Source organism: Saccostrea echinata, unplaced genomic scaffold, assembly GCF_033153115.1.
Source record: "Saccostrea echinata isolate AGI-Se365-2 ecotype Australia unplaced genomic scaffold, CSIRO_AGI_Sech_v1 ptg000042l, whole genome shotgun sequence".
Lineage (NCBI taxonomy): Eukaryota > Metazoa > Mollusca > Bivalvia > Ostreida > Ostreidae > Saccostrea > Saccostrea echinata.
This window is the reverse complement of record NW_026889791.1, coordinates 2,709,955-2,729,015: the sequence shown is the minus strand read 5'-3', so window position 1 is coordinate 2,729,015 and position 19,061 is coordinate 2,709,955. Positions and strand designations below refer to the sequence as shown.

At 32.5% G+C, this 19,061-nt stretch overlaps 2 protein-coding genes and 1 long non-coding RNA gene across 3 annotated transcripts; 2 read left to right on the top strand and 1 right to left on the bottom strand.

Moving 5' to 3' along the window:
* Positions 1 to 1,961: 1,961 nt before the first annotated feature.
* LOC133201058 (uncharacterized) lies at positions 1,962 to 3,851 on the bottom strand. Its single transcript, XR_009723028.1, has 2 exons — positions 3,413 to 3,851; positions 1,962 to 2,776 (listed from the first exon to the last, which is right to left on the bottom strand). It is a non-coding gene; the product is annotated as an uncharacterized LOC133201058 (long non-coding RNA).
* Positions 3,852 to 4,899: 1,048 nt separating this feature from the next.
* Positions 4,900 to 15,552, top strand: LOC133201057 (uncharacterized). The gene is made up of 14 exons (XM_061336860.1): positions 4,900 to 4,966; positions 6,571 to 6,612; positions 7,448 to 7,541; positions 7,664 to 7,757; positions 8,150 to 8,229; positions 8,720 to 8,813; positions 9,749 to 9,773; positions 10,532 to 10,586; positions 12,357 to 12,454; positions 12,624 to 12,742; positions 12,863 to 12,928; positions 13,578 to 13,624; positions 14,496 to 14,647; positions 15,007 to 15,552. The coding sequence occupies exons 2-14, from the start codon at positions 6,600 to 6,602 to the stop codon at positions 15,225 to 15,227; spliced, it is 1,158 nt and encodes a 385-aa protein (XP_061192844.1). The 5' UTR covers positions 4,900 to 4,966; positions 6,571 to 6,599; the 3' UTR covers positions 15,228 to 15,552.
* A 1,299-nt stretch (positions 15,553 to 16,851) lies between these two features.
* On the top strand, positions 16,852 to 18,123 carry LOC133201027 (kelch-like protein 3). The gene has a single exon (XM_061336831.1). The coding sequence runs from the start codon at positions 16,852 to 16,854 to the stop codon at positions 18,121 to 18,123; it is 1,272 nt and encodes a 423-aa protein (XP_061192815.1).
* Positions 18,124 to 19,061: the final 938 nt, after the last annotated feature.

The window sequence follows — 19,061 nt, the reverse complement described above, 5'->3', positions numbered from 1 at the left end:
ACATTAGTCTGTTCTCAGTTTATGGTCTTGGGGCCTGGTCTTTCATGCATATGAGTAATACAATCTGAAAAAAACACATCATAATCATATTTGTTATTCATTAAAACTATAAAGACAAATTAGTCGTTATATATACGTTGCTACTTCATTGTTCTGTAAAAGACGTTTTTTTCTTTGCACAGTTGTATATTAAATTTGAACTTCATATGAAAACACACTTCCGTTGTGTACAGCATTGCGATATGTGCCTACGAACAAAGTAAATGAAGACCTAAAAATAAATAGGTCTACGCAAATTGAAATGATTTTTTTCTTCGGATTACGGCTTTTTCTATTTTGTTGGAAATAGTGAGCTTCTCAAACTGTATTAGCTGCCTGACTATTGTTTTTCCTGATATCTTCCGTAGACTGAATTGTCCATTTCTAATGAATGTTCAAGCTATACACCAAAACCAGAACTAGAGGTACTGTTAGTCCGAAATTTATGACGTTTTCCTGGCTTTATTACGATTTGATATTTTACGTGCCAGGAAAACGTCAGAACCGGCGCCATTACTAAAACTGGGAATTCGCCGCCTCCAACGTAAAATATCAAATCGTAAAAAAAAGCCAGGAAAACGTAAGATATTTCGGACTAAGGTACTGTGAGCACTGAGCTCACCAAAATGATAACCCCGATCCCGTATGAGTATAATGGCAAAGTCCATTTTTTTTGCTATGGAAAATTCTTAATATCATAAAGTAGGATGTCACAATGGCACTATGTAATAAAGGTTCTGTGAATGTATCATTAAATTTTATTTAGTGGTATTGGATGAGTTGCGGATAAGAGATGGGTACCCCCCAATATTACAGAAAAAAAATGGCAGACTGGTGTCTATGTTTTGCTATGGGAATCCCGAGTATATATTTCCGATCAAAAAGTAAAATAGGAGGTGCACAATGGCACTATGTAAGAAAGATTCTGTGAAAGTCTTACTAAATTTTATTCAGTGGTATAAGAGGAGTTGCGTACCCCAAAGCGTAACGGACGGACTGATGGAAGGACGGAAGTACAGACGGACGGAGACCCAATCATTAAAACACCCCCCCCCCCACTCCGCTGTTCAAGGGGAAGGGGGTTTTATAAATAAGAGATTTAAGCCGTCGTGCAATTTTTATGTAATTATAAAGTATCTACATAAATAGGAATTTTAAAATGTCTAAGTACCATAATAAATTGAAGCACACTCATATTAAGACAAACTCTCAGTATGTAGTGTCGAAGTATCAGATTATAATGGAGAAGTATTAGGATATAAATATTAAAATTTCAGCATACCAATCAAAGTATATTATCCACATTAGACAAGGCGTTCCGCTATTTTGCTTAGTACAATAGATAAAATTTTCTAAAAGGTCATAAAGCAAGAAACATGTCTACGATCTGATATAAACTTTTTTTAAAACATTTATGTAAATAGGGAGTATGCAGGTAAATGTTTTTTATATAAACAATTACTTGTGTCTTTTAACAAAATTGTAAAGCTTGTACATCTGTATATGTATTGAATGATTGCAGTAAAACATTTGTATGTAGGAACTGGAATAAACGGATATGTTTAATCTTAAAACAATATTATATTTTTCATACAAGAAATACATGCTTACAACAATTTTAAGAGAGAGAGAGAGAGAGAGAGAGAGAGAGAGAGAGATTTGTTTGTGGACAAAACATATTTAGAATAAAGATTGCATATTTTTAAAATGAGTATAAATTATAAACCAAAATATGGAAATCATGTATTTAATCAACTTTTCAAAAGTCCTCCAATTCACCTATTTATTATTTTTTTTCTAAAATTCAGATAAAATTATTCTGAATAAAGCTTAGATCATCCACATAAATATGTAGAATTCTAGAAATGTACCCTTATCTCTCTTCTTCTCCGCCTTCTCCCAGAAATATATTAAAAATCAGGATTATTGATCAAATTTATTGCACCCCCAAAAGAATATACATAACAATAGTTAAAGTTATATCGGAATAAGACTTAAGTGTTACATTGTAGGTATATGCCATCATTTTCTTTTTGTAATCATAATAAAAATCATTGATTGAAAATTAACATATTACTACTAATTCCTGGTCTCTGTTTATATTGTGAATAATAATGATAATCTAAATATAAAGATTCAATTCCTTAACATTCTATAAACCCAAGAGCAAATGCATTATCAAAAAAGTGCACTTAGCATGCTTTTTAAGAACAAAGGTTTTGCAAATTCATGAGACTCGCAAAAATCGCAGAAAATTACCAACATTAGCTATAGAAGTAACTAGATTTACTTTGTATGGTCTCAATAGTATTTAAGTTTCATATCTTTTAAAATATAAAGGATCTTTTTGTGTAGATTTTTTTTCTTTTGAAAAGCAAACTTTGGAGTCTCACCCAATTTTGTCCAAAAAATCAAATGAATCTAGATGAAAAAAGTTTGACCTGGATATCAAAAGCAAAGCAACAAAGTTTATTTCGGAACTATTATGTATCCAGATTGACTGAAAGCAGCGAGCGATGATCTTTCTATTTTTAAGCAGCAGGTGCCCCGATAGTAGGTGTGTGACTAATGACGAAGATCGCACTCAAGTCAGAAGACTCCAAATCACTCTGTGGTGTTGATTTCAGTCTTTTACAAGAACATTTAGTGAAGCCCAAGGACACGGCACCCAAGGCCATCATTACTCCAGCGGTATAGAAAGGAAAGTCGGCGTCATCCACTAGCACAGACAAAGCACCTAAAAATGTTCAGAAGATACATAGATAAATAAACTTTTCTGCTATAAAGGTATATGATTTTTTGGTAGCATAGTTATTCAACTTTTCCTTTATTAACAACAGATCAAACCTGCCAGTTTCCGTCATTTTTGCGTCTTCTGTCTTGAAATAGGGGCACTTAGAGCGTTTTATCATATTCTTAATTGTTAAAGACAAAAACAGATTATTAATTGCATTGGAAACATACATGAGGGTTATTTAGTTCCTTTTAGAGTTTACCCTTTAAGGTAGAAAATGAAAGGTTGACAGGGTTGAATTTGCTTTTTTTTTTTATTTCGCTTTTGTATTAGTTTTTTTTAGGAATACATATGGCTAATTTTACACTTCGGTTTTAATGACATACGTGCAAAAGTTTTGCTCATGTCTTTTTAAAACCTTTCCTACCCATACTTTCCGGTATATAAGAGAAAAAGAGCTAAGGTACAAAATCTACTGAATACACCTACTCATATATATTTATCTTAATTAATTAAACAGTAATGACAGATGTGGAATTTTTATGCTTTAAACGACAGGGCATTAACTATCATTGTTGTTGATTAATTATATGTCTTTGCATCCGTTTGATATTCTATATCGTGGAACTAAAAACTTACTTGTCGCTGGACCGGCCATCAAAGATCCGACTCCAAAACTTAAATTGATCACGCCATAACTGGTTACTAATCTGTCAATACCAAACAGGTCTATCAAAACCATAGATTGTAGGCTGTAAAGGGAACCTAAATCAAATGAAAAGAGAAATAAGCTTTGAATATTGCTAATATAAATCATAACTACATGTACATGTATCATTTGAACAAGTTAATAATTTAAGTTAACTTTTCTTGTAACTTGTTCGGCATGAATAAAATTCACCCCATTATCAAAGATGTTTGTGAAAAAAGAGCATCATTCAATTTTTTATGCTTATTTTACCACAATGTGTTTTAACAAGTCTGGTTTGTACTTATGATAAAAAGTCAAACAAAAACATTAGAGTAATATATTGCTTGGAATAATCTCACGAAAATTTTAATTTTTAGTACCCATGGTGGAAATCAAATATAAAATCGGATGAATACAGAATGTATGGAAAGCCGTAGGGTACCCCCACATTATTATTATTTTTTCCTCTATAATTATACCAAAAATAATTATCTCATACAAAAAACAAAAATCTTGCTTTTTTACAACATTATTATTTTTCTGCAACAATAATAATTTGGGTACCTCCACATTATTATCATTCCTATATATTTATAATTGTACCACAAATTAATAAAAAAAAAAAAAAAAAAAAAAAAAAAAAATTTACAGCATATTATTATATTTCCCCGCAAAAATTACAATTATCACGTTTCCATACTATACTACCATAATATGTGTACAAATTATTTTTATTTAGCCCAATAATAATAATAATAATTTATCCTCTGATGTTTTACAACTATAATCTTGCCAACAGCAATAATTATAATCTTGTCGATCGATGTGTACATTATTTTTTATTTAGCACCAATATTATAGATTCATATTACAGCTGTATTACGTTTACTTCAACGATTTATAAGAATGCATACTTGTAACAACTACTGTTTGAAAATTTAAAAAAAAAAAAAAAAAAAAAAAAAAAAAAAAGCCATTTTCATGGAAATAAAAATGTATGCACGTTAAAAAAAAAAAAAAAAAAAAAAAAAAAAAAAAAAAAAAAACACCATATTTGCAACAATAATAATGTGCGCCTTAATTGTTCGTAGAAACTTTATTTTTATTTCTCATCGGGAAAGATAACTTCTTTTCTAGTGACAGGAACGAAAACTCTCCCTTGTTGAAACAATAATTATGTTGAAACGCTGGGAGACACGATTATTATTGTGACAGACTACACATTATTTGAAGCGTGAAGGAAATATTATCTTGAGCGTGGAGAAATATTATTTCTAGCGTGACGGATACAAGCGTTAATGTGAGAGAGATTTGCACACATTATTTGAAGCGTGAAGGAAATATTATCTTGAGCGTGAAGAAATATTATTTCTAGCGTGACGGATACAAAGCGTCTATGTGAGAGAGATCCTTACATGTGGGTTCAGTTGATTTTACTGTTGAAGTGACAGTCTCATGATCTCAGTCTTCGACAACAAAAGTTACAAGCAAGGACAAACACGGTAAGAAGTAAACACCACACCAGCAATGTTTTAAGCTTAAATGCTAAAGTACAGAACTTTCAAACTTAAATGTTAAGGTATACTGGTATAGAACTTTCAAACCTAACTTTCTTCTGCAACGGCCCCTAGTTCGAATTTTCTCGTCAGGGAATGAAACCCTAGCCTAGTTTAGCATGTAAAGTAGTTAGTTATTTAGTACAAGTTCATTATTTGTGCTTTTCTAATGACAAAATGTTAATTTTGACAGAAAAACTTTGTTGTTGATGTACATATTGCAAAAGTATTGAAAGAATGTCTTTGCAACATGCAAAAGTAAGTAAATTTGATTTAAAGACTAGGTTTTGTATGTATTCGGAATATAACAAAATGAGTTCTGTGTAACTCTTAAGCTGACTATGCAAGAGGGAATATGATTTGATAAATTTTTTATCACACATTATGCAACCTTTTTGTCAAAATCCTGGTGAGTTCCAAATAAGTTGCATGTGTATATTTATTCTTTTTCGCGAATTTTTCCTTCGCACTTTTGAAATTCAGACATGTGCGCGTGAATTTCTTTCATGCGCGTGATTTAATTCTCTCACGGTTGCTCCTCACAAAGGTGTTATTGCCCACAAGGTATGACTTTTTACACTTGTCTTTTAAGACTGATATTGCTTGTCTGAAAGTATAGAAGTCATGTAGGATCCTAACTTCACAAGTTTTACTAGCCTGTATTGTTGCTTTGGGGTCCACATTAATGTAAATAAAAGGTTGAAAACAATTATAAAGAAAAGAGAAACAAACTCCTTATGCATACTGCTTTACTTCAAATCAAATTCCATTTTTAATTAATTTCCACAATTTCGATTAGAAAAAGTTTTGGATCCTCTTTTATCATAATCCAAAAAGCTATGCCCTATTGTTTTTCTGTGGTGTTAGATACCTCTTGTTTGAAATTTCCACTTGGTTTTTGTAATCTAAGATATTTGTAATGATGACATGATTCAGTATGTTTTGAAGTTCCAATAAGATTTTTACTTGCTATGTGGGCAATAATATCCTGAAGAGTTTGAAGCCTTCAGCAGGGGTTAAAATTGGTAGCCAAAGTCTGGGGCTAATTGTTTTAAGACTTCAAGGGCTAGCTAATTTAAATGTAAATATAGTCTGCCAGACTAGCAGACCAGAAAATATTCTTGTGACTTTATTTCTGTTTTCTATGTATGTAAACTGGTTTCTTTTGACTGAAAACTAGTTTAATTTGTTTCTGTTACCAAAGCATTTGAAACTTTTACTTTTGTTGTGTTTTAATTTATTTTGCATTAAAAAATTGTTGGGCTAGTTAGTTTGAGGTTTGGGCTAGTTAGTTTGAGGTTTGGGCTAGAAATTTTTAATGATCAGTAACCCTTGTGCTAGTGAATTTTCCAGGAAAATATCAACCCTTACCTTCAGACAAAACACTTAAATTTTGAGAGTGGGCTAATAATTATTTGCAACCCTGAATGACCCTGAGAGTAAAGCATATGGTATAAGGAGTTTCTTATCATTAACATTGTAAACGTATATTTAGTTATATACTGTTGAAGTGAACTGGGTGTTATATGTATTGTATTCCTTATTTGTAGTTTTACAAAGATTATAAGCTGAAGTGAAGATGATTGGGCAAGGTAAGTGATATTTAAAATCAAAGTACTCAGAAGTATAGAGAGCAGAGCTCATTTACAGAATAGTGAACATTGAATTTATCACATGGATCGTTCTGGGGTCTTACACCATGTACAAAAATAAACATTGATGCAGCAAGGACAAACGTTTATGCTCAGATGAGTCCTCAGTGGGAAGTTCTGCATCAAAGTGTACCACAGGTCACGTGCTCCCTGCATTAGTGTTATCCTGGTTATGCTACCTTTATTTTTAGTATGTGCTACAGACACTGAGGGGGACCGGATGAAAACCTTTTGCATACATGCATCTTTTAAAACCATATTAATAAATCGTAGTACATCATGGCACATGGGAGAAACCAAAGTACATTACCATTAATTTTGTTTGTTAAGAAAATTTATCAGTTTACTTTACTTCGTTTAATTTTAGTGTTGTATTGTCTCAAAAGCGTCTGAGCATATACAGACTTTTTTTTTTTAACTTGTAAATTTGATTGGCAGTGAGGAAGCAGCATATCCAGTTGAACACCCTGACAAAAAGGCAATTATTGCTCTAAGAGTAAAGCAATGAGCCTGGCTCAAAATTACTGTTCTGCTGTTGCAGTTCTGTTATCAGAATAAGCTGTTCCTTTTCAGCATTGTCTTTAGTCTGATCAGCAGTGTATATCTTATGAATAATGGACATTTGCAATGTTTTGTTTTGATATACAGTTAAACTTCATTATTCTGGGGAAAATCGGGAAAATCCTCTAGATCATGTTCTTGTATAAGCTGGACTGTAGATTATATAATAAAATGATCAGTACTTTATGCTAAAAGGTTTCTTTTTCTCTTTTAGATATACTTGAAAAGATAAAAGAATTGTTTTATAAGGGTTTTAACTACCGTTTAATCCATTATTTGATCCAGAGAAACCATAACTGTGACATAAGGTATTATAATACAAAATTTAAAAAAATACTTTTGGAAGTCTAGTTATGTATCATGACTTTTAATCAAATACATAAATTGTCATTCAATGATGATGCTTCTATGTGATTAAAATATTTTGCAGTTATAATTGCCTAACAAGGAAAGTTCTACCTAGACTTGGTTTGAAAAGGAGGCTTGCAGACATTGCTTTTGATGAAATATTTGATATTGCACAGGTAATAATTTTATTTCTTAGAAAATTCATAAATATAAAGGTGCACGTGCAGGTTAAATATTTCTGTTCTTTTAACTGTTATTAAGTACCCGGTAATTCTTCAATGAAAGTTTAGAACACAATGATTAACTTATTTGTTGGATGTATATGTATGAAAGATGTGTGGAATTTGACATATTTTAGTGGAATTCATATCCCTGATGTCTTTTCAGCTCTAAATCATCACTGTTGCCAAAATTTAAAATTACATACATTACACATGTACATGTATTTAAGGAGAAAAAGTGTACTATTAAATTCGGAAAATTATGCTAAAACTTGCATATATTAATTAAAATACATATAAAGTTGTATAGAGCAAACCTTATACATGCAATTTACAATATTCTGTAGAGAGAAATACTGAATGGATGTTCAGGTGCTGAAAGTCTAAGAAGAATTATAAAAATGAAACACCAGCTGAATATTACCAGGTAAGTATATAATCAAAGTCAGTCCATTCCTCCATCCATGATTAAATACATCCAAACATGCAAATATTTTGATGTTATACTTTCATGTAAATTAGTTGAATCTGATTCATTGAGAAACATTTGATAAAAAACACTATATTCCAATGACTGATTAAACCATGCCCATCCAATGCAACAGAATGTAGCAACAGTTAGCATTAAAAATGATGAGTCATGTTCCCAAAAATTGCTGACTGCACGGAATCTATAAGCATGTATAATTATATTTCATGAACCATTCAGTAAAATACCCGGGTATAACAAATATTTTGGTCTTTCAGTTGAGAGTTGTATTGAAAAATTTCACCCTTCAAAAACCATTGTTAAGACTGGCTGAGCCTTGGTTGGTAGTGGTTCTCTTGGGCTCAGAAGTCATAATGTTTGCCCTCAAAAATAGTCAATAATTGTAAAATTTTAATACATTAAATGAAATAAATGTTTAATGATACAGGTCCATAGCAAGAGATATAGTTCGTCTTTTGGATGAAGATGGGATAAAGAGAAGGAAGCAGAGAAGACTGAGAAGAAGGCAATACTTTAGTAAGGTATAGACCGAAGACTGAAAGAAAAATTATGAAACATTGATCATCTCAGTATTTATTAATGTATTAATTTCATAAATGTGACAAAATTCAACACTTCAAAGCTTGAAAAATAATTATGCAAGAAAAAAAGTGAAATATACCTTGTACATGTACTGTACAGCAGGTTAAAATCGCAATTTTTTAAATTTGTAGTAAATCGGGGTTGTTTGAATTTGCAGAAAGGAAATGTTATTAATTCAGCACTGCAAGTATTTTCCTTGCGTATTATGTCATGTCATTTCTGAACCCGATTAGATATAACGAAATGTCAGATTAATACCAATTTGAAGTCAAAGCGTTGTCACGCATCCTGATGATTTTAATTTTTTCCCTTGTTTTTTTTCCTTTTCCTTCTATTAGTAGTTATGTTGAACTGTTAGTATAACTAAATAAATGTGTAACCTTCGTTTTTACTACGTAAGTGCCTCAATTAAAGGTAATAAGAATAAGTAATAAGCACATGTAAAGGTTAACTCTGTGTGTTTCGTGGATAATTACCTTGCACGTCTTTTGGGTGGCACTATTAAGTTATAGAATTATATATATTAATTAATTATTAATTAAATTAAGCTTCAAAATCACGAACAACTACATGTATTAAGTGATTAAATTGATCCATAAACCTTCATTATTAGCAAGACGGTCTACATCAGTTTCTCCGCTTTTATTAATTACTGCTTTTATGTTTGCAATGAAACACAGAGAGAATTAAAGAATCTAACCACAGATAATGGTAATATTTCAATTTATCATTTTTTTAAAGAATTATTCACTATATGATATTGAGGGGTTCTTATTTCTGCGAATATTATTTCCACGAGCTAATTTCCTGCTGTACAGAATATGAAAGTCAGGGACAATTATTTATACCATATTTGTACAATGTGTATTTATAGGGTCCAAATTTTGTTTGGCATTTGGGTAAGTGTAATATTGCCTTCTTTTGGCTCATGAATGAAGAGTCAAAATCAATCCTTTTATTTATTTATTTATGTAACTTTTACAATTTGATAAGATGAAAAGTAGGTTGTGTAATTTATTTTTAGCTCACCCCGATGATGTCGAGATGAGCTTATGCTATACTGTTGGTGTGGGTGTTAGCGTCACATCCCTGTAAAAGTGTTAGGAGCAAGTCCATTTGGAAACTATAAGCCCTACCTGGACCAAACTTGCAGGAATGATGCATCTAGGGATGGACACTACCAGACTTGCTTCAGATGCTGGATCTTACTTACATTTTTCAGATGATTGACCAGGTTAATGTTTTTGAAGCAGCTTCATTCCTATACATGTCCATGTTACTATAAGCCCTACTTGGATCAAACTTGCATGGATGATGCTGGGATGTACACTACCCTTTCTGCTTCAAATGCTGGATTTCCCCTATATTTTCCAGATGAGTGAATTTTAGCCATACTTTAACTAAATTAGCATGGATGATGCTTCTAAGGATGGACACTCCAAGGCTTGGTTGAGATTGGGGCATCAGTGTTTCACAAACATATCATTTATTTTATAGTAGATATCTGTCCTAAATGTCAGTCATGTCAAGAAAAGATATTTGAAATAGGTTTGAAATGCTTTAAAATTAAACAAATATATCAAATGTCTTAACTTCTTATGAGACACCTGCAAGCAGAAATTAAACTGTAATTCCAAACATGAAACTGCATTTATAGATGGATATGACAAACTAAAGCCATATGGTATAAGCATTCATGGTTGCATTGATGGGTATGATTTGTTGTTTTGTTTGATTAATTTAAACATTCCACACTAATGATCAATGTATTCAAATACAATATGTTAAGTTATTTTTTAAAAAAAAAAAGTAATTTCATGTGATTTTCGTAGTTTCATGTCTAAAACTTTAAATATTCTTTTGGACTGTATAATTGTGGACATATTGTTTTTGAAGCATTTCCTTTTCAATTAAAAAGATTTTTTGGCGTGGTTTGATTTAATGTTAGTTCTACATGGATTTCTCATAAAAGTATAATAATTTCTGAACTGAAATCAAATATTTTACTTAGATACAAAAAGAAACCATCAAAATTTTAAATATTTTTTTAAAAGCTCAAATGTGGTTTTCTAATTGAATTCTGTCCATCTGTCTGCTTGTCTGTCAGTATGCATTTAGCATTTCATATTTCTCAGAACCCTGGACCAATTTTAACCAGACTTGCCACAAAGCATCCTTGGGTGAGGGTTTTTTTTTCTTCCAGATGAACCATGCTCTTGTACAAGGATTAGTTGAAAATATAGTGAATTAAAAAAAAAAACTTCCTCTCCACTGGACCAGATGTAAAAGTTTCTGGACATAGTGTATATTCATTTTTTTTTTCAATTATTATACCCCCATTCCAAAGGAGAGAGGGGTATACTGTTTCACCCTTGTGTGTCTGTCCGTCTGTCTGTCTGTCTGTCCGTAACAAATTTTGGTCGCAGTTTTCTCAGCACTACTCATTGCGGATGCTTGAAAATTTAGCACACTCTTTGTTTAGGCATGCCATGTGGTGGGATTCATTTTTATACGAATCTGATGTCAACTTCTTGTTTATCCGTGCGTCTGTCCGTACAATACATAAGAAATTTTGGTAGCAGTTTTCTCAGCAACTACTCATCGCAGATGCTTGAAATTTTAACTCACTCATTGTTTAGGCATGCTTTATGTTGCGAATCATTTTTGTACAAATCGATGTCAATTTCCTGATTATTACTGTGTCTGTCCATAACTGAACTTGTGTATTCACAACAGAGCGGGGGTATTATTAGTGAGCACTGGCTCACAGAGTTCTTGTTATCTCTAGTTGTCTCTAGGGTTATGGTGGGACAACAATAGGGGATCATTCAAAGTTTTACATAGGAAAATATATTACCGTAGGTAAATATATATAAAAAAAATCTTTTGAAGGAAAGCAGCAGAGCCAATCAGTGGCGGATCCAGGTATCTTGGAAAAGGAGGGGGGGGGGGGTGCTGACCAGTTTGGGGTTGGAGTAGAGGCCCACAGCCACACCCAAAAAAATATGATTTCTTAAATCTTATGGATATTTTGACACAAAAGGGGGGCCCAGGCCTCCTCTAAATCTGCCACTGCCGATGATTAGTCTTGTTCAAATAGAAGCATTTCATATCTGACATTTTTATGCCCCACCATGAATATGGCCAAAACATATATCATTTGCCATGTCTGTCTTCCGTACTTTGCTCTTTCCAACTTCTGTCTTTCCATCCTTCCATCATGTTCTTCCATCACACTTTTTAATAGGTTAAGGGTTTTAAAAATCTGGTATATTTACTTTCATGAGAAAGACTTGAATTTATTTGTTTAATCTGCTGTATTGCAGATGTTGTTTTAAATTATTGATGGGATCAACAACATTCACATAAATGGAAAACTTTCAACTATAAAATCTAATTTCTTATTTTGCATATATATAAGAGAAAAATATAGTGTCTTTCTAAGATTGTACCACTTCTGTATTTTCAATTTATTTTGAAAGATTTTCCAGACAGTTGATATGGCTGGAAGCAGATGTGACTAATAAAAGACCGGAGGTTGTAGCAGAATACTTCCTGAATGCAGTTCATACTATGAAAGGTATAGTGACAGAATCACCGGGTACTATGTTTAATGACAAGTTACAATTGCAAGTGTGCTTCAAGAAATGTCAATTGATTTCTGAAATTAAGCCACCAAAATTTCAAAATACTTGTTATGAATTAGAAGGGAAGGCATATATTGATAACATCATAGTCTGTCTTTTAAGGTTGTCCTCAAAAGATAAGAGCTGATCCTGGCACAGAAAATGGGATCATCGCAACATTCCAAACATTTCTTAAGACAGATCCAAGTGCAGTGTCTTTTGGAACTTCGACTGCAAATCAGGTTAGCATTGTACATGTTTTAAACAGCTCCACACCCCCAAAACACACACAGATAACATTTTCTGGAAAGAAAATCATATGTCCAAGTTTTAATAATGTTTTTTACAAACATTAATTGTAGAGAATTGAAAGATTTTGGGGCATTTTAAGGCAAATGAAAGCAGATTTCTGGATGGATCATTTCAAAGTAAGTTATTGCCACATCTGAAATATTACAAAAATGTTTCTCTTAATTTATTTAGGAAAACAAGTATTTTACTGACTAAAGTTACATTTTACAGTGTGTTAAAGCTGAACACGACTCGTAAATAGGCATACGCCATTTTCGATATTACTATCTTAGATATCAGCACCAGGGTATACTCTTCGGATTCGTTACACGTGACTGCTTTATTGTCACGGGTATCGGTGTGGAATGGCGACCCGTGTTTGTGCTGGTTATCATGCATTCCCTTTGTTTACATTTTATTGCAGTTACGTATATTTGTGTTTGTTTGTATACTGCGCTGACCTGTGTAACTGTTGTAAATCTCTTTGGTATCTTACTCTCCTGCATTATTTAGAAGAAGCACACAGTTATTTTGTCGCTACCAAGTGCTGTATAGCATACGTCCGTCTACACCGATGACGATTGATTACATTGAACAGTGACCAAGTGAGCGACTCTATATACAGGGGCCCTCAGATACAGCCCGAGTTCAAGCGAATATGTCGGACGCATTCTTTTTACGAAGCGTGTTCAGCTTTAACTATGCATGTACTTCGTTTATGGTAATATGCATGGCCATAGTAAATATAAAAAAATACGAAAATATATCTTGGGAATTTATTATTAGGGATTGGTGTATGAAGAACTGCTGGAAATAGGAAATCCTCTACATAAGTATGTATAGATGAAAAAGGAGTTCAGATGAACCTCCTTGAAAAGAAATATTAGATGTACATGTCTATTTACTTTGTCTTGGATAAGAATGATACCCTGTCATTGATAATAAAGTGTCGTCTATATCTCTGTAAATGGTAACAAAATATAGACTGTAACATGGAGGATAAAAATATTATGTCATTTGTACTTGCAAAAGAAATTATGGTAGCATTTTTTATGCTTTGAAAAGAAACTGCTATATTAAAGCATTCATTTATTATTTCTTGAAAGATGTAGTCTCCTAACTGCAACAGTGTGTTTAAACATGGTAAACAAATAGAGTATCTTGTAATTGTGGTAGCACATTATGAAAATTTGTTTGCACACACTGTTGGACTTATGAGACTTCATTTTTTAAAAAATAGTGATTCAATTAATGCTTATATTTACATTTTATAACTCCCAGTCTTGCCTGCAAACATGACTCATATTTCAAAACTATTATTCTTTGGGTATTAAGTAACAATTAATGGAAGAGCCATTGCAACAGCTACATTCAATGTGAACATGAAATTTTGATTTTCGCTTATTACATTGTGGGAATGTTAGAAGAACAACACTATAGTTTCTAAAATAACACTCTGACTTAGTGCACCTACATGTATGTTAGCATGTACATGTACCTTGGTATATAGCCTTATAACTGAAATTGATCAAGTGTGGGAGGGAGTCTTTTTGAATATTCATGTGACAGCATGACTCGGATGAGAGGATTTGTCCAGGGCCACTTGCATACCTTATTATTTCAAACAAATGAATTGCAAATAAAGTTGTTGCTACTAACAGTCTAAATACCGGTATATTTACATATATCAACTGCATTTTTTAGATCCTGTATACAATTTGTTTATCTTCCACTGATAAAGAGAGATCTAAAAGATATAATGGACCAATGGAATACTCATTCCATACGAAGACAGAAGCTGGGAGATACCCTGCATGGAATTCCAGAAGTATTGTTTCAAAATCCTGAAGTTGTTGGTATGAGTAAATTATTAGCTAAACCAGTAAAATTATCTGTGGCATCAGTGTTTCACAAACACTTCTAGTTTATTATGTAAGTGTAGAATTAATTTAGCACATTCCAGGAAATGCTTATTTTAAATATATACATGAAAACATTTAGCTATATACATGATTTAGCAGATGCTACTCTCTGTTAAATGTTATAGAAAAGGAAGCACATGCATGACAGGTATTCGTTGTATATTCATTGGTTTCTCTTCTTTATGTACCAAAAGCACACAAAAATGATTGAAAATGTATCATATGCATGTGTTATAAAATATGTCACAACTGTTTTAGCTCCAACAATCTTAATTATTTTACTCATTTTTCAGGTGCTTCAAACTACTTACATCCTGTTCAGAGAAACGTTGTGACTGAGTTACAGAGACTTGTCAGAAATAATTTCAAGGAGATTGACGAGGATTTTGCTTCCGTAGCCTCATCTATATTGAGCCATTATAATTTGCCTTTCCCGGTCAACATAACTGACATGACTTGTGCTCGCCATCTGTACATTTTTCTAAGCGAGTTTATGTCTCTTTTATTGACTTGATATATGAAATATCATTATATGTATGAATGTATGTATGAAGGTAGATCATGTCACAATGTAATGTCACAACTGCAGTAAAAATTCCAGTTATGTAATAGTTTCTACTGTCAGATAGTTACATGTACTGGCTTATAGCAGGAAGAAATACTTTGTTCAAAATCCAGAAATACTATAGATATATATGCCCCCTTATCTTTTTTTTTTTAAACTTTAGAATATCAATTTCATTCATTGATATTTTCTCTTTATGTTAGCAATATTTTTTTGATACCTGATGTATTATGTTATACTTATTGTACTTCAAGGATGCTCTGTTTTCATTTCTATCAAGGATAAAAGAAGTGAATGTGCATAATTAACTGAATTTCTCAGCAATATTTTTAGAGGGGAGAGTTGAAATAAGCTTTTCACACCTTATCTATAGGCCCACTATAAAACACACTGAAATGTATGGATTAAAGCTTTTAGTATAATGAGGAAATTTAGAATGAACCACTCTTACTTCATATATATTTGAACAATATTGTATTTATTTGACTCTTTATGCCCCCAAAATCAAAAATTTCATATTTCACAGGTGTATTCCTTGTGACAAAATCTTTCTTTGGGTACCACCAAATTTGACCTCGTGACCTTGACCTTGTAGTGTGACCCACTTTTACAAAAAATTGCCAAACTTTAAGCTTGGCCATAACTTTTGAACAGTTGGTGCTAGGGCTTTCATACTTAATATGTGTTTTGTTATTTAAGTTTATAGTCTTCATCATGATTCTTTAATAGCCTTGTGTATATACTTGTACATTATATATGTTTAATTAAATATATGAAGTAAATATGTAATGATATTTGTTTGTTTGAATCCTCATTGAAAGACTTGTATATTTGTGCTGCTTGAAAAAAGAGGACATGCCATTTTAAGCAGTCAGTTGGTCTGATCAGTATCAGGCCTGTAGGAAGCAATTTCACTTTGAGGGGGCACAACCATACATTTTCAGTTGGGGGGCACTATCAACTACCAAAATTCCTTGACAAGCGAAAAAAAAAGGTCATTGGACGTTATTATTGAGGGGGCACAAGCATATAGTAGCTACATGTATATTTTCTATAGTACGGTGTATTCTATATATTGACAAAATTATTGGGGGGGGGGGGGGGGGGACTGGTCCGGTTCTTACAGCCATGAGTATCTTGAGAATCTTTTGATTGATTGTCATCAAACTTATACACTGGTCCCCCTCTTTGGATAAGTTAAGAGGTTGGAAGGTCAAGGGTCAAACTATTAAAGTTATATGTTACTGTTATATGTACTGGCAAAACTTCAAGTAACAATGAAGGAAAGATTAAAGATAACTAGCTTTTATAAATTTATTGTACAATTACCTTACATTCATATGAATTTAACATCACTTCTATGTGTAATTCATGTACACGTTTTTTTCAGACACATTTGTTAGATCAGGCAATGAATCCTACTTTGTTTGTATGTTCCTATAAACATCTACTGGGTAATCAGTGTATACACATTGTAAGATGAGGTCAAGGTGACTTTCCATTAACCATTGTGACCTAAGCATAGTCATTTTGTCTTAATATATGAAGCTATTTCGTATTTCAGACTACACAAATGTCAGTTCTTGGGAGAAAGTTAATACAAGCCTTCAGAGACCAGAGACTTTGTGACGTAAAGTTAAAGCTTCAAGATAATTCCATCATTGAAGCCCATAAAATTGTATTAATTCTTGGATCAAAATGGTTTGAAGCCCGGCTTTGTGGAAAGTGGAATCATCCCAGTGATGAATCAAACATAATTCAGTGTGATGTTCATTCTATTCGACATACAAAGGAAATGTTAGAGTTCTTGTACACTTCTGAAATACACATTACTTTAGATAATGTAGAAGAGATTTACCAGATTGCTGACTATTATAGTGTTACTGAACTTATGGAAAAATGTTGCATATTCTTAGAACAAAACATATCAAAAAATACTGTTCTTAAAATTTTAACTATTTCTCATGAAAACAGCATAACGGATATCAAAAACAAAGGCCTTGAATTTTTAGACAAACACATTGAAGAAGTATTATTAAGTATAACTACTGAAGAATTCCAAGAAATTCCTCTGGAATTACTCTTGAATATTGTTAAAAGAGACAGTCTATGCATACATGAGGAACTTCTATTTAATCACATCAATCTTTGGACTAAAAAAGTTAAAGAAGAAGACATTCCCCACACCTGGCATGACATAAGTCCCTTTCTAAGGTTCGGAATGATGTCAATGGACTTTTTTTTGGAAAATATTGTTAATAAAGGCATAATTGACAATGAATTATCTTTGAAGATCATGGTGTACTTATCAACAGTTGAACAACAACCAGTACCAGAACAGCACTCCAAGATAAGATGTCTAATAACAGACCAGGACATAATTATCAATCGCTTTTTACGTCACAGTCTACATCCTACATGGGTTGTTGATAATTCCCTAAATGGGGACAGGATATCATTCACTATAAACTTAGATACTTTCTATTTAAGAGGAATATTTGTTTACGGTACAGAGACTGTATGTGAAGCAGGTCTTTTGGTTTCCATGTATCTTTATACTGGAAATGGCCAGCTTTTAGGAAAAAGCCAAACTAAGCAGAAAACTCAGAACTACAAAGAAATTCCAGTAATATTTCCAAAACCGTTGCTTCTTGTTAAAGACACCGTTTATACAGTAGTTGTGCGGATAAGTGGAGGGCCTACTTATAATGGTGTAGGTGGCTTGTCGACTGTAAATGTTCAAATGGGGGAGACGAGCACTCTAAAAATTACTTTCCAAGATGCTTTTGGAGAAACAAATGTACAAACGGGGCAAATTAAGGGGCTCATTTTGAGAAAACGTTAAAATAATGAGTTTTAACAAGCTAAATCTTGAGGTCAAAGTTATGAGTGGCAATAGAAACATTATTAATTGTTCAATTCATACCTTTCTCTTTATATATTTCATTATTATTCACCATACAAAAATTATAATAAAAGGTCACTTTTATTTCAAATCTTTTTATTTAGTGCACATGTATATCTGTATAATTATATAGCCTTACTTTGTAATAAGTACATGCGTTTAAAAAATCAACTACCCGGTAAAATGTTCTTCCCTCAACACACCTGTAATATTGCCTTGTATAACATCAATACATCACTAGACATATATCCACCAAAGGAATTTAGAGGTAATCTACTCCTGGACATTTCTCATACAATGACAAATTAAAGAAAGAGGTCCAAGGGCCTTGAATCACTCTTCTGATAAATTGTACAACATACCTATCACTTGTATTTGAAGCCTCATAGTATTCTATTTATCTAGATAAAACCTTGAAATTCTAAATTTAAAGTAGGTCATTGTTACCTTCATTTTGGTTAACACACTCTGAGAACCCAAGATGCATCAACGGACAAAGCTTGATGATTCAAAGCATTATATTAATTGAAATATTTAAATATTACCTTGAAATTCCAAAAGTAGATCACTGTGACCTTCTTTTTAATTGAATCATTTTGAGGACCCAAGATGAAGCAACTGACAAAGTTTGCTGATTTTAAGCCAATTGGTATCTGAAAATATTCAAAAACGTAGGTCACTGTGGCCTACTTTTGAGTCAACTTGATATGTAACCTAAGATGCATCAATTGACAAGACTTGATGACCCTTTGCCTTATAGGAAGCAAAATATCAAAGTTTTGACAAAACATAATCTACAACATATCCTCATTCTTGTATGCAAGTTTTGTGATAATCTGCCCCCTGCATCTTGAGAAGATTTTTTTAGCAACCTGTAC